Consider the following 16,052-nt stretch of genomic DNA (forward strand, 5'->3'; position numbering starts at 1 on the left):
CCTCGCACAGAAACGAAGACCCAACACAGCCAAAAATAAATAAAATAAATAAATAAATAAAAAAGAAACTGAGATAGAGATAAATGCTACGTTATTGGCAGATTACTGTACTTTGAGTTCTTACTTCACAATGCTGTGTGGCACGGTGGGAAGAGTAGATTTTCCATCCGAAAATCTTGCTTGTTAAGTCCACCTCTACTACAAACTTACTAACCTCTCAATCTTCAGTATCCTTATCTCTAAAACTTTCCTGCTTATATATTTATGACTATATTTACTACTTATTTACCATATCATTTACCACTTTACCTGATACATGAAACCTACCCTACTTGTGTATATTAGCTCAAAGACTCATTATTTTAGGTCAAACTTAAATTTAAAAAGTCTCTCTTCTGGCAATAAGCATGTTTTAAAATATACTCGGTTTAAAAAAGTGTGAGAAAATGGAACCTTTGAAACAGTGAATAATTGTTTTCTAATGTGGAAAACAATGCCTTTTTTTTTTTTTAAACCAACTTTACTGAATTCTTCTAGAGGCTAAGCAAGGTAAGAGGTATGATATGCTTTGAAAAACTCTGAAAACTTTTTACAAATATAAGATGCTATTACTAAACTATGTTTTATGTATATGTGGCTAATGTAATATTTAGGAGTACAGGGTACTGGTGGTTCAAAAGACAAAAAATTGAAGTGGGATTCTCAATATTCAATTAATTTTAATTAAATGCCCACTAAATGTAGGCACTGGAGAGCTGAAGTTGAATGACGTGTCTTACATTTGTCATCAAATTAAATCCTTAAAGCATCTAGATAAGGAAAATGAGGCTGGGAGGCATCAAGCAGGAAGTAGCAAGTAAGAGAGCTAGTATCTGAGCCCAGATTGTCCAGACTCCAAAGCCGCTGTGCCATCAAAATTGCTTATAGTTACAAAAGCATTTGACACTGGCAAATCACGCCACCTATGTGCTCTACATAAGTATATAATGTTTATAATTGCACATATGATATCTATATAATATATGTATATAAACACATATGTAATAAACAAATTACAAAGTAAAAATGAGAAATTCCCCCATGTCCTATATTAAGGAAGACAATACGTACATCTGTGCCATAGATGAGGAAATCACCAGTTAAGGCATGGCATAAAATACGACACTTATCATCTACTGCTGGGAAAAGTCGAGTCTCACGTTCTTCTTGAGCATCCAACATTTCACTTTCTATCTAAAACATGAAGAATAATAGTGGATCATAGATTTATCTGAATAAACCTGGTTTGCAACATCTAGGGGGTAGGGGAGAGTCTTTTTCTTAAGTTCAGCTAAACATTCAGACTCACCAAACTATCACAGACCAGTTTACTCAGAAAGATATCAGGAAGGAACCCAGCTTGCCAGCAGGGCACATAAAACATCCCTTTTAATGGGAATAGTCTCCGCAGCAGGCTCTGCAGTTGTCTAGTAGCTAGTCTCTTTGGCTTCCCAGAAGCAAAGAGCCAAGAAACAGATGTGGGAAATGCCCTGGTTGAGAAGCCCCATATTTCAGGGGCCAATATCTCTTGAGCAACTCAACAGGCATAGTTTCAAGATCCCCACAGGTGACATGCCCAAATACATGGGTCAGTGCATTCCAGGAAGCCAGACGTATGGCATTCCCATCAGTTTTTACAATTTACTTATAGTTCCTCCTAGATGCAGTTTACACAGTCATTTTTACCATAAGCAATGTTGTGAGTAGCACAGCTGAAACTCTGTCAGGTTTCATTGGAACAGGGCTTGGGAGTTAACTGAACAGCTTGTGCAGAAGGGTAAGGAGTTCTGTTAATCCTTTATCCATACCTGGCTTTCTAGCTAGTCTGTCATATGGTTGCTCCTTTATTTTTTTTATTTTTTAAAAATAAATCTTTATTTTAGAATGCTTTTAGATTTTTAGAAAAGGTCTGAAGATAGTAGAGTTCTCATATACCCCACACCCGGTTTCCCCTATCATTGACACGTTACATGAGTATGGTACGTTTATCACAAATAATAACGAATATCGATAAATCATTTATAACATAACTCCATACTTCATTCAGATTTCCTAGTTTTTACCCTAATGCTGTTTTTTTTGTTTGTTTGTTTTTTTAACGTCGTTATTGGAGTATCATTGCTTTACAATGGTGTGTTAGTTTCTGCTGTATAACAAAGTGAATCAGTTCTACATATACATATATCCCCATATCTCCTCCCTCTTGTGCTCCCTCCAACCCTCCCTATCCCACCCCTCTAGGTGGTCACAAAGCATATTGTCGCTTCTTGACAAAAGTTCTTGATAATAAAACATTAGGCTGTTCATCACTTACCTGAGCAGGCCTCAGGACATCAAAATTATACTTACCAAATGTAACTGGACTTTGCCTTCAAAAAGTGCAGCTGCATAGTCAGAATGAAGGCAAACGCTGGCTACTGTCCCCAGATACTCCACATCTTTCAATTTTTTAACAGCTGCAGCAATTAAAACAAAACCAAACACATTAAAATATAAATAAAATGATCTAATTAATGATTTGCAAATAAGTTTTAAACGTGTGCCTTTGCAAGAATATTCTGAACCTAAAATTTTTATTTTAGCCATTCTAAAGAAAATCTCAGTTGCCATATAAATTTGCCTTCAGGAATTTCATAGTGGTTCACCTGAAACAAAGTAATGTGAAATAAAATCACATGCAAAACAACCAAAAATTAAACCTTAGTGACAGTAAGCTTAATAGGAACATCTAAGGATAATTCTCAGGTTGGCTCTGTTCCTGAGGGATATCTGACCTCCAGTGGGGAAAGGGGTGGAGAGGAGGAAGAAGGGGAAGAAAAAGCAAGGCTCCCTTCAGATGCTAATGGTCATTTTTCAAAGAATAAAGCGGGGGAGGGAATCAACATTTACTAAGTACCCACCAGACCAAGAAGTGCCTAAGAAAGACCGTGTGCAAAAGCAGATCACACATTTTATTTCATTTAATTTTCCTCATAAGTAGAAGAATCCTCATTTTCCAGATGAGTAAACCAAGGCTCAGAGGGGTAAAGAATTTGTCTACAGGCACCCAGCTAAAAGGGGCAGAAGGGAATTTGAACCCAGGGCCTAATTCTAAAGATCACACTCTGCCCCACTATACCATGGTGTCTTCACAACAAAGGTAAAGAATAAAACCTTTCCAAAATTTATGCAAATTTTTTAGAAGATTTGCAAAACCATTTAAGCTAAGAAAGAGATGTCTGAAGAAAAAGAGTGAAAGACTTGGTCTTAAAAGAAACTATCAGTGCTTCCCAAATAAAAACAAATTATATGCTAGATAAGAAAACAACTGGATTTAGACTTGCCGTTCTCTCCAAGGACATAAAACCAAGCTCGATTATTCATTCCCACAGCCAGATGATAAAGCCCTACTGCTACAAAGTTGGGTTCCACATCCACAGAAACTGTGATTGGTAGCTCCTATAATAGAGAAAAATAACAGTAGTTAACCGCTGAAACTGTTCTGATTTTATTAATAAATAAAAGTAACACCGTTTTCATACTCCTTCAACGGGATTGGCTATGGTGACTTCAAGGAGGGAGGTGAGATATGCAATCCTGGTGCTGCAGGCATCCCCGAGGACAGGGAGCTTGGTCAGGAAAACATGGAGCGATCCCCTCTGGGTAGACAGTGCCAGCAACTGACCATCATCTGTCCAGGACAAGGTGCCCAACCCTGAAATAATGGACATAACAAAGGATTATTCAAAAACAGAGATACTGTTGCAGGCAAACAAGCAACTGTCTTCACTTAAGCTGCCAGAGGCATAAAAATCTTCAAATTTTAGAAATAGTTTAAATAGTCTTTATTTAGACTAGGACATTCATCATGGATTGGCTTATGAACATGAGCCCTGATTCATTCAACACTGGCTCAAAGGGAAGGTATGTAAGAATTTAGTTTTTGCAACTGGATTTGGGATAAAACGCACCAGAAATCTTTGAATCAAAGTGGACTTATATGCTTCTAGTCAAGGAGTATGACTCAACGTAATTACTAAAATAAGGAGGCTATCTTAGGGAACTCTAGTAAAAGGTGTTAATTTTATTCCTCCTATAATTAATGCAAACCATACAGTAACACATTACTTTCTGTAATCGAAATGATAAAATGTCAATCTGCTACAGGAAAATCGGTACCTTTATTTTCATCATCCAGGTTGATTATAGCATACATGTCTTTTAATTCTGCCAAGTCATGGATTTTAATGCTGAAAAATAAAAAAAAAGTCCTTTAAATATGAGCGCTAAGTTAAATTGTTTTTGTTCACAAACAATTATAAGCTATGGAACAGGTCAGTGTTCTTCAAAAAGGGATGTACAGGAGGATCCACTGGGTAAGAAAATATTAAATTTTCTATATTTAATTATATTTTATCCTTTAAATTTTTGTTTGTTTGTTGAGATGTGGGGTAGGGTTGTGCCTAGTACATTTAAGTCCATGATGCATTGAGTTAAGTTTTGATTAAGGTGTGAGGTTTAGGTTCAGGTTAATTTTTTTGGTGTATGCATCTCCAACTGCTCTAGCACCATTTGTTGAAAAGGTTATTTTCATTCTATTTAATTACTTTTGCATTTCTGTCAAGAATCAGTTGTGCATATTTGTGTGGGTTTATTTCTGGCTTCTCTATTCTGTTCCCATTAATCTATGGCCTTGATTACTGTAGCTACATACTAAGCTTTAGTATCAGGTAGAATTTTATTGTTCTTTTTAAAAGACTGCTGTTAGCTATTTTAGGGCCTATGATTTTGCATATATATTTTAGAATAAGCTTTCTCTATCTACAAAAAACCATGCTGGGGTTCAGATATGAATTTCATTAAATCTATAGATCGATTTGGAGAGAATTGGAATCTTTATTGTGTTGAGTCTCCCACTCAATGAACACAGTATGTCTCTCCATTTATTTGCATCTTCTTTGATTTCTTTCAGCAGCATTTTGTAATTTTCAGCATACAGACCTTGTACATATTTTGTGAAGTGTGTATCTAAGTATTTCATTTTCTTTGGATTCATTAAAAATGGTATATTTTAAATTTGGTTTCCACATGTTCATTGTTAGTACATAGACATGCAATTGATTGTGTGTTGATCTTGTATCTTGCCACCCTGCTGAACTCACTTATTAGTTTTAGTTCTAAGAGTTTGTTTGTAGATTCCTTGGGATTTCCTACATAGACTATCATGTCACCTGCAAATAAAAAATAGTTATACTTCTCCCATTCCAATCTGGATGTGGTTCTTTTTCTTGCCTTACTGCAGTGACTGGAATGTCTAATATTAGATTGAGTTAGAGTGATGAAAGTGGATATCCTTGCCTTGTTTCCAATCTTAGGGGGCCAGCATTCAGTCTTTCACCGTAGAATATAATGTTATCTATAAGTTTTTTGTAGATGTTCTTTATCAAGTTGAGGTAATTCCCCTCCTAATTTGCTGAAAGTTTTTATTATGAATAGGTGTTAGATTTAGTGAAATTTTGTGTGTGTGTCAATTGATGTGATCATATGATTTTTCTTCTTTGACTGATGATATGGTAATTACATTGATTTTTGAATGTTAAGCCAGCTTTGCATACTTGGAATAAATCCCACTTGGTCATGAGGTACAATTTTTTTTTACACTGCTGGATTCAGTTTGCTCAATTTTGTGGAGGATTTTTGTGTCTAAGTTCATGAGAGACAGTGGTCTCTAGTTTTCTTTCTTTTTTTAATACTATCTTTATTTGCTTTGGTATAGGGTAATACTAGCCTTATAAAATAAGTTGAGAAGTGTTTCCTCCTCTTTCTGAAGAGATTTTGTAAAATTGGTGTTAATTCTTTTTTAAATGTTTGGTAGAATTCTCCAGTGAAACCATCTGGATGTGAAGATTTATTTTTCAGGAGCTTTAAAATTATTGTTCAATGTCTTTAATGGTTACAGAGATAATTCAGATTATCTATTTCATCTGGGTTGAGTTTTGGTAGTTAGTGGCTTTTGAAAAACTGTTTCTTTTTTTTTTGGAATATAGTTGATTTACAATGTTGTGTTAGTTTCAAGTACACAGAAAGGTGAATCAGTTATACATATACATATATCCACTCTTTTTTAGGTTCTTTTCCCATATAGGTCATTACAGAATATTGAGTCGAGTTCCCTGTGCTATACAGTAGGTCCTTATTAGTTATCTATTTTATATATAGTAATATGTATATGTCAATCCCAATCTCCCAATTTATCCCTCCCCTCCCTTCCCCCCTGGTAACCATAGGTTTGTTTTCTACATCTGTGGCTCTATTTCTGTTTTGTAAATAAGTTTATTTGTACCATTTTTTTAGATTCCACATATAAGCGATATCATATTTGTCTTTCTCCGTCTGACTTATTCACTCAATATGACAATCTCTAGGTCCATCCATATTGCTGCAAATGGCATTATTTTGTTCTTTTTTATGGCTCAGTAATATTCTATTGTATATATGTACCACATCTTCTTTATCCACTCCTCTGTCGATGGACATTTAGGTTGCTTCCATGTCTTGGCCATTGTAAATAATGCTGCAATGAACATTGGGGTGCACGAATCTTTTCGACCAACAGTGTAGGAGGGTTCCCTTTTCTCCACACCCTCTCCAACATTTATTGCTTGTAGATTTTTCTGATGATGGCCATTCTGACTGGTATGAGGTGATACCCCATTATAGTTTTGATTTCCATTTCTCTAATAATTAATGATGTTGAGTATTTTTTCATGTGCTTTTTGGCCATCTGTATGTCTCCTTTAGAAAAATGTTTATTTAGATCTTCCACCCATTTTTTGATTGGGTTGTGTTCCCTATCTTCTAAGTTGTCAAATTTCTGAGTATAAAGTTGTTTGTAGTATTCCTTTCTCCTTTTAATGGTTTTCAGATCTGTAGTGATACCTCTATTTCACTCCTGATATTGGTGATTTGTGTCTTCTCTCTATTTTTGTCATCCTTGCTAGAGACTTATCAATTTTTTTCAAAAATTCCAGCTTTTTAATTAATTTTTTTTCTATTTTTAAATTTTCAATTTCTGCTCTTTATTACTTTCTTCCTTCTGCTCTGGGCCTATTTTGCTCTTCTTTTTCTAGTTTCTTGAGGTAGGAACTTAGCTAATTGATTTGAAATCTTTTCTTTCCTGTGTATGAATTTATACTATAAATTTTCTTCTCAGAAATGCTTTAGCTGCCTCGCATATATTTTGATATGTTGCATTTCCATTTTCACTAAGTTCTATGTATTTTTTAATTTGCTTTGAGATTTACTCTTTGACTCATGAGTTATTTGGAAGTAGGTTGTCTACTTTCCAAGTGTTTAGAGAATTTCTTGTTGTCTTTCTGTTACTGATTTCAAGTATGATTACATGATGGTTAGAGAACACATTTTGTATGATTTCAATTTCAATTTGCTGAGGTTTGTTTCATGGTCCAGGATATGGTCTACCTTGGTAAATGTTCCATGGGTGCTTGGAAAAAAATGTGTCTTCTGTTGTTGTTGGGTGGAGTGTTCTGTAGATGTCTGCTAGGTCTGGTTGGTTTACAGCACGGTCCAAGTCTGTTGAGAGTTTAGCTAAGCTACACCATGATGTAGCTGCCTTGGCATCTACTTTGGCCAAGTGGCTTGCAGGGACCTTAAACTAACACTAGTCCTTCCTGCACATGCATGCCCTACATAGCAGCCCACAGTCACAAGCAAAAGTAAGTTCCTTATGTGACTTCTCCAATAGCCCTTGTGACCAACAGTCTCCCCTGCCTCCACCTTACCTACCCAGTTATTTACCATTACTGTTACTTTTCTTTTATTCTTGATGTTCCAAATTTCCTTCTGTCATCTGTTTTCTTCTATCTGAAGAACTTCCTTCAGCAATTCTTTTAGAGGAGGTCCACTGGCAGTAAATTCTCTTCATTCTCCTTCATCTGAGCATGTTTTTATTTCACCTTCATTACTGATGTATATTTTTACTGGATATAGATAGAGGTTTGGTTAACAATTCTTTTCTTTCAGCACTTTAAGAATGTTGTGAGTTTCCTTCTGGCCTCTATGGTTTATGGTGAGAAATCTGCTGTCATTCAAAATGTTCTCTGGCTGCTTTCAAAATCTTTTCTTTGCCTTTAGTTTTTAGCAGTTTGATTATGATGTGTCTGGGTCTAGATTTCTTTGGATTTACCCTTTTGGGGTTTGCTGAGCTTCTATAATATATAGGTTTATGTCTTTTGCCAAATGTGAGAGTTTCCGGCCATTATGTCTGAGATTCTTAAGACACAAATGTTAGACCTTTGGTAGTTTCACAGGTCCCTGAGGCTCTGCTCATTTTTTTTTTTTTTTTCCGATCTTTTTTTCCTCTGGTTTCTGAATGGATATTTCTATTGCTCTACCTTCAACTTCACCAACTCTTTTACTCTGTGATTTCCATTCTGGTGTTACATACACTGCATTAATATTATTTTTTCAGTCCTAGAATTTCCATTTGGTTCTTCTTTATAGGCTGTGTTTCTTTTCTGAGACTGTTCCCATCTGTTTTGAGAATGCTAGCCCTTACTTCTTGGAGCATTTTTATAATAGCTGCTATTTCCATCATCTTGGCATTGGTGTCTTTTGATTGCCATTTCTCAAGTGAGTTGAAATTTCCCTGATTCTTCATATGTCAAGTAATTTGGGGTTATATTCTGGACATTTTGAATATTATGTCATGACACTCTGTCTTGTTTAAATCCCTCAGAGAAGGTTAATTTTTTTTTTTCTTTTTTTAAGCAGGCAATCAGCCCAGTTGGGTTCAGGCCACACATTTTAACCAGCCTTCTGTGGGTTATGATTTCAATGTCAGTTCCACTTCCAAAGCCTTTGCAATGGTACTCGGATATGTCCCTGTATGCCTTACTCTTTGGCCAGTATAGGACCTGGGCTATGATCTATCCCTTATTTCAGTTCTCAAAGTCTTTGGTATGTGTTTAGGATATGATACACACACACAGCTCAGGGATGAACCTGGGAGTTCATAAATATCTTTATAGGGTTGCTTTCCAGAGTTTCTCCTTCTCCAGGACCTCCCTGGTATATTCTGGTTCCCTGGGGCTCTGCTTTTTGGTCTCCAGCAGGAAAGCTGGGGCTCTAGTTGCTCTGCTCTGCCTTGTATCTCCTACAACTGTGCCTGCAGCCAAGTAGTGAGAGGACAGAGAGAAAAATAAAGAACAAGGGTAGGCCCCACCTTCTTGGGACCACAGCTCCTCCAATCGGAGAGGAAGGCTACCCTCCATCAGAGTTTTAGGTGGCTGTGGGTCCTTGCTGTCACTGCCATGGTGAGACTGCTTGGTGGCTGGGGGCATGAGAGAACAAAGAAAGACAAAAAAAAGAAAATTGGGGGATTTCCCCAACTTTCTCTGAGTGTTAGGAGTTCTCTTTCCTGCAACTTGAGCCAGAACTAAAGGGCTTCTCTCAGAGTTCTCTCTCTCTGCCCCAGTGCTTACATCCAGGGTCCAGGTTTCAGGCTGCCTTGAGTCCTGGCTGAGAGAGACCAGAAGACAAATGGGAGACTCACCGCTGGCTCAGTGATACTTCAAACGCTGGCCTTCTTCTCCAATCTGCCTGCTACTGTTTACTTTTCAGAGTCCTTAAATAGCTGTTCCATGGATTCTGTTCAGGTTTTATGGCTGTATTCAGTGAGAGTGACAGGGTGGAGTGTGCCTATTTTATTTTTAAGATTGATTTTCAAGCATACTCCATTTTAGGTTTTGTATTTAGCACGCATTTAGTATTTTAGGTATTACCCCAAGTGTTAAAGGCAGAGGTAAAGGCATGTTAGGAATTTTCAATTGTGAACATATTCTAACAGTGCAACTATGGTTGATAGATTCACATTAGTTAACAATGTCTTGTTGAATCTCCTGAATATTCCTTATATAAGCTTTCCTGGGAATATGTGAATATAACTTACCAGTTATCACCACATGTAGCAGCTTTGTTAAGGGTCTGTGATACTGCAATACTGGTTAGACTATCTTTATGGTCACGAGCCTGAAATATCTCTTGACCGATCTCTCGAATATGAGTGGAAATGACCACAAAAATTCCACGTGAAAAACCAATCAAGATGTAGCCATCACCATACCTATAGCAACGAAGGCAATAATACAGTAAAAAGGGAGATTAACTATCATTTGCAGTACAGTAAATAAGCAAATACCTTAAAACTAAGGAATTCGAGAATATAATTTATCAAGGGCCTATTTGCCAGATAATATGCTAGGTAGTTCCACATAATAAATCATAGACTATAATCCAGAAAATGTTACATAGAGAAGTGAAAATGCTACAGACAAAAATTAAATATATTATAATTAGTAAGGGAAAACACAGGGGTATCCTTCTGTAATGAGCTTTTGTACATACCAACTATAGCAGACAATGTTGCCGTAGCGCTGCTGAAACTCCAGATCAATTGGGCTATCTGGCTCATTCAGATTAAAAAGAAACAAAGTTTTCTTGCCAACCACTACACTTATCTGCCAGAAAATAAAAGAGATTATGAAATGAATTACTCAGTACTTCATGAAAAGACTAATTAGCAAATCCAAACAGCATAAACCTAATTTAGAAAAACAATGAGCCAAATTTAGCATGTTAAATGTTATAATTAGTAAGGTAACAATATGACTAACTCAAAACATTTGTAACATTTTACTAATATACAGTCTGGGAAGGATCCTTGGCTTCACATATATGCAATACACCCTTGGAAGTACACTAAAATAGCTCGATGGAATAACCTTTTAAAATTCTCTGTACCTCTAATATGAGTCCTGTGCAGTACAGGAAGGTAGGTCTGACATAGTTCCATTAAAACTGAATTCATATCCGGAGTATAGAGAGTCTTCTATCCTAAGGCCGTCTGATTTTGATTTTGGGCTATCTGGGATTACAGGTTCACACCTGTGTGGATAATCTAGCTCGGCTTTTTATATCATCACTCTTCCCATCACCTGCAGGGCACTGGTCAATGTGGCTAGACTACTATCCAGCTGGTACAAGTCAGTACTTAACTATACTTCTCAGTTGAGGGTCTAACTGTGTTGGGGAGAGAAAAGAGTGCATTACTTATCTGGGTTCATTAAGGGTAATGGATATATATATGTAAAGAGAAACACTTTGATATATTTCCTTGATTCTAAGACGCTACCAGTTAGGAGTTATTATCACTTTAATAATAGCTTTTAGAGAAATAAAGGAACATTACTTCATTAAATATATTCTTGTTGATTGTAAAAATCATCTGGATTTCAGAATGTTAAAATGTGGCAGGGAAAACAATCTAAGGTATTAAAAAAATAAAACTATAATTTCCAGAGCTCTGGTCCCCACATCTGATAGAGTGAAAATAAAAAAAAAAGATAGAGAAATCAATACTCTTGCTTTTCAAGGTGCCCCCACTGTTTTTGCTACCATAAGAATAAGAAAAGCAGCAAGTGTAACAGGAAGCTGTCCTCATTTGCTGTGATATTAGGTGGCAGCAGAAAAAACATTTAGGCCTGAGAAACTGGGGCCTGCATTGGTTTAATAAGTGAAGGACTATAATTTATTTATCACTATAGATTCTGAACCATACTAGAAAAGGAGACAGAATATCCTAAAAAATTACCAAAATAATTTGGGCCTGGATTTGATTTAGAACTCTTACTGTGCTTTCAGCAGTGGAGGTGCGGTCATCAGTCTTCATCATGGAAAACTGCATGTCGCTAGGCTCTGATCTCACTGGTGTCTGCAAAGGTGAAAATACTATCACTATGAATAAACCCCAAACTCAAATTCATTCTATTACTAAAACAGGTAACTTGCTTTCATTTCTGTTACAGGTTGGACTAACAACCTGAAAATCCCACTGCTACAAACTTCTAGAAATTCTGGATGAAACTGAACACGTATCTTATTAAATGGCTAAGATAAGCTTGAAAGAAGGTTAGGAAGATTTCCAGGGACCGTAAGCAAAGATCAAATTGAAAACCAAAGTGTGTGCAGAAACTGATGCTGCAGATATCCAGAGCAGCAGCTGGTAAAGGGAGACAATAAGGAAGCCCATTTGGCTCAAGCTGGGCTTTGGGTCAGAAAAAATTCTTTTCAAATCAAAGACTTTCCCTCCTATGCTCATTGTGGTCTAAGGTCCAAAGTTATACTTTGAGTGGTCTAGAAACTCCCTGCAGTGTTTGGCCAAAACGAATCTAAAGCCTCTTCAAAGGCTGCAAAAAACTTCCACAGTCAAGCCCTGCTGGAGATGAGCTCACAATTCAAAATGAGAAAACTCAGAAACAAACAATGGATCAAGAGGAAGAGTCACCAGATCTAAAAAGAACAGAATTATCAGAAAGAGATCATAAAATAAATACATTTAAAATGGCTAAAAACATAAAAGGACTCATAAATATAAGAAAAGACAACACTTTCTTTAAAAAGTCCAGGCAGATTTTAAAAAGAACTACAAAGTACTTTCTATAAATAAAAAGTAGAGCCATTAAAATAAAGACTCAATGGGATGGACAGAAGATTACACAAATTTGAAGAAAGAATAAGTTAACTGATTTGAGGAAATTATCCTGAAGATTGCAAAGAGCGACAAAAAGAAACTATGAAAGAGAGATCAAGAGATATAAGAAGATCCAACATATGTCTAACAGTTGCTCTGGAAAGACAGAATAGAAAGGGCGAGAGGTGAATTTCAAAGAGAAAATGACTAAGAACTTTCCAGGATTGATGAAAGACAGCAATCTTCAGATTCAGGAAGCAAGACAAGTCCTCAGCAGGATAAATAAAGATTAAATCCACACAAGTTACAATGAAGTGCTCTGCAGAATAGCCAAGTCAAAGCAATGAAGAGAAAATACCAGACAAAACAATACTTATAACGTATGTTTTGTTTACTGCATCATAACTTAAGTAGTATGCCAAATTCTGGAAGCATACTTCTTGGGGATTAAAAATGGGAAATAGTTGTCTTGTATGTTAATAATGGCTGAGTGGTAATGGCTTCCTTGGATGTTATGTGTGGAAAAGTATTCTAAGGTCTTGATTCAGTGAAGAAAAAAAATGCCAATATCTACTGATGATGTGTGATATGGATACAAGAGGGGGGACCTGTAGCATTCTAATTCTAAAGGACACCAATATAGATGGATCAAAATTACAAGGTTTCTAGAAACTATTTTTTACAGTAATGCTATATATATATATATTTTTAACATCTTTATTGTAATGCCATATTAACCTTCCTTAAGAACCATTGTAATCATGCTATGGTCTGCTCAACATGATTGAGTTACTTCTATCTCACTTTCAAAGCTTTCCAGATACAAGAACCAACTTTCTTCTTCAGACTTATCTTCTATAAATTCTCAATCAAAGCCCAAATCTTTAGTCAGTCCAGTCTGGAATAAGCCATGAACAAGCTGTAATAAGTTTTTCCTCTTATCTTTGTTCTGTTCTGCTTGGAGTGAATGACAGCGACTGCTAAATGTCTTACAATACCCATTAAAACAAGTTTTAGCAGGGCACATGATCACCTAGGCAGACTAAATTTGCACCTTCCCTGGCAGCAGCAGGGTGTGACCATATAACTAGGTTCTGGTCATATGATATGAATGGAAATTATGATTGCATCTTCCAGATTAGGTCGTTCACAAATTTCTTGCACTCCACTTCTCTTTTTCCCTTCCCTGGGGCTGAAATGAGGTGCTGGTATGCTTCCTTTAACCATGCACATGAGGGCAAAACACCCTAGAAAATGGCAGAACAATAAGATGGAAGGAAGGGAGGGGAAGGAAGGAAGGGGGACTTGATACAATCTTGAGAAGTAGAGATACATAGATGACATGCTTACCCCTCTCTGTTTTATGAGAAAAAGAAAGAGGAAAAACCACCCAAACTACCATATTCTTAGAGTCCTTGTAATTTTGGGTCTCGTTGTTACAATAATGTAGCCTACACCCTGACTGATTTAGATCATCTTCTCTCTTACAGATTCACAATCCAACTTTCATTTATCTCCTCTATCTCACAAATGTTATAGGACTTGTAAGCTATATCACACAATTTGATAATCATATAAGATGATAAATGTTTTATCATGATTCGTTTTCTCTTCTTGAGAGTAGGGGGCCTATGGTGCGCAGCCTCTAAGATGGTCTGGAATGATCCTCACCTCCTGGTGTTCATGCCTTTGTGTAATCCCCATCCCGGCCTCTCAGTGTAGGCTGGGCCTAGTGACTCACCTCTAGAGAACAGAATACAGCAAAAATAATTTTGAGATCAGGTTATTTATTAATGATTGCAGCTTAAGTCTTAAATGACTATTCTCACTCCCTTGCCAGCTGCTTTGTTGTGGTTCCCAGTCAAGCCTTCAGATAAGACTGCAGTTCGGACTGATAAAATGATTGCAGCCTCATGAGAGACTCTGAGGCAGAAGCATACAGCTTAGCTGCACCTGGATTCCTCATCCACAAAAACTGCAAAGCAATGTTTGTTGTTTTAAACTGCTAAGTTTTGGGGGTAATTTATTATGCAGCAATAGGTAGTTAATATAGGGCCATATTTCATATTTCTTCTGTAGTCATATTTCATATGTCTTCTACAGTACATAGCACAGTGCCATGTAACTAGCAGGTATTCAAAGAATGTCAACATTGCTCTAGAAGTAATAAATCATAAGCCAAGTCATCCAAAGTGAAATTTTGCCACTGGTGAGCTTCTATAGCTACGGGTAATACAAATTCCCTTGAGATGAGCCTCTGAAGATCTAATCAATCTTGGGAAATTTGAACATCAGTAAAATTTAACCCTAAAATTAAATTTAATTAGGATTAGTTTGGAAGCAATTTAACATATCAGCTAAAGGAGTGGGCTTTAGAATCAGGCAGTTGATTGCATTACCTGACTCTGAGTCCAGTTGTTAACATTTACGCTGTAAATATACATATATAAAATAAGAGTTATTTCACAAATATACTGTTTTTTTTTTTTTTTTTTATAAATTTATTTATTTATTTATTTATTTATTTATTTTTAGCTGTTGGGTCTTCGTTTCTGTGCGAGGGCTTTCTCTAGTTGTGGCAAGCGGGGGCCACTCTTCATCGCGGTGCGCGGGCCTCTCACTATCGTGGCCTCTCTTGTTGCGGAGCACAGGCTCCAGACGCGCAGGCTCAGTAATTGCGGCTCACGGGCCTAGCCGCTCCGCAGCATGTGGGATCTTCCCAGACCAGGGCTCGAACCCGTGTCCCCTGCATTGGCAGGCAGATTCTCAACCACTGCGCCACCAGGGAAGCCCCAAATATACTGTTTGACTATAACCACAGAGCTGATAATCCATGCTAATACTAGCCAATGGGAAATGTACAAAGGAGGATATTTGGATAAAGTATTCATATTAAAGAAAAATGTCCTAATACATTAAAAAAATTTGATGTTTAGAATGTGAAGTTACTGTATACATATCTCACATAGAGATTTTTAAATTTTATAGATCAGTTTGATAGACAAACTTTGTTTTGGAAGAAAATTTGAATATAGTCGACCAAAGAGATGTTACTGTATTACCTGTCTTATCGTGTCACCTTCCTGATTACTAACTGTAATCATTTTATCTTCACCACCTAAAGCAAGCATGTTTTCTGCATTCCAACATCCACATGTGATTCTCTTAGTATGTTTTCCTGAAAAAGAGATGATTTTTTGTACATATTGATTTCTCAAAAAAAATTTTAGATATCTGTGATGTTAATCTGAAAGTTTAGGTAATATACTATGGAAATTAAACAGACAAGAAATTTTAAATCTCATCAAAGCAGTTAGTGTCTAAGCAACCTTATTTAAAACAGTTTATTACCAAGTTGTAAATCAAGATACAGGCATATGAGGGCAATCCTGTTTTCCAATTTTTTATGTGCATATGAGCATAGGTCCTAACATAAAAAGATATTCCACCCCTTGACAAGTTTGTTTACCATATAACCAAACCT

General features: G+C 36.5%; 1 protein-coding gene across 1 annotated transcript in view; it reads right to left on the reverse strand.

Moving 5' to 3' along the window:
• The window catches only part of WDR19 (WD repeat domain 19), a 78,500-nt gene that overhangs the window by 49,913 nt on the left and 12,535 nt on the right, over positions 1-16,052 (reverse strand). The window contains exons 6-14 of the mRNA XM_036852250.1: positions 15,631-15,746; positions 11,729-11,809; positions 10,444-10,556; positions 9,989-10,162; positions 4,198-4,268; positions 3,561-3,733; positions 3,363-3,477; positions 2,389-2,495; positions 1,111-1,233 (exon numbers count right to left, since the gene is read on the reverse strand). Of these exons, the coding sequence (XP_036708145.1) occupies positions 1,111-1,233; positions 2,389-2,495; positions 3,363-3,477; positions 3,561-3,733; positions 4,198-4,268; positions 9,989-10,162; positions 10,444-10,556; positions 11,729-11,809; positions 15,631-15,746 (1,073 nt within the window). The remainder of the gene's footprint in view (positions 1-1,110; positions 1,234-2,388; positions 2,496-3,362; positions 3,478-3,560; positions 3,734-4,197; positions 4,269-9,988; positions 10,163-10,443; positions 10,557-11,728; positions 11,810-15,630; positions 15,747-16,052) is intronic.

Source organism: Balaenoptera musculus, chromosome 5, assembly GCF_009873245.2.
Source record: "Balaenoptera musculus isolate JJ_BM4_2016_0621 chromosome 5, mBalMus1.pri.v3, whole genome shotgun sequence".
Taxonomy (NCBI): domain Eukaryota; kingdom Metazoa; phylum Chordata; class Mammalia; order Artiodactyla; family Balaenopteridae; genus Balaenoptera; species Balaenoptera musculus.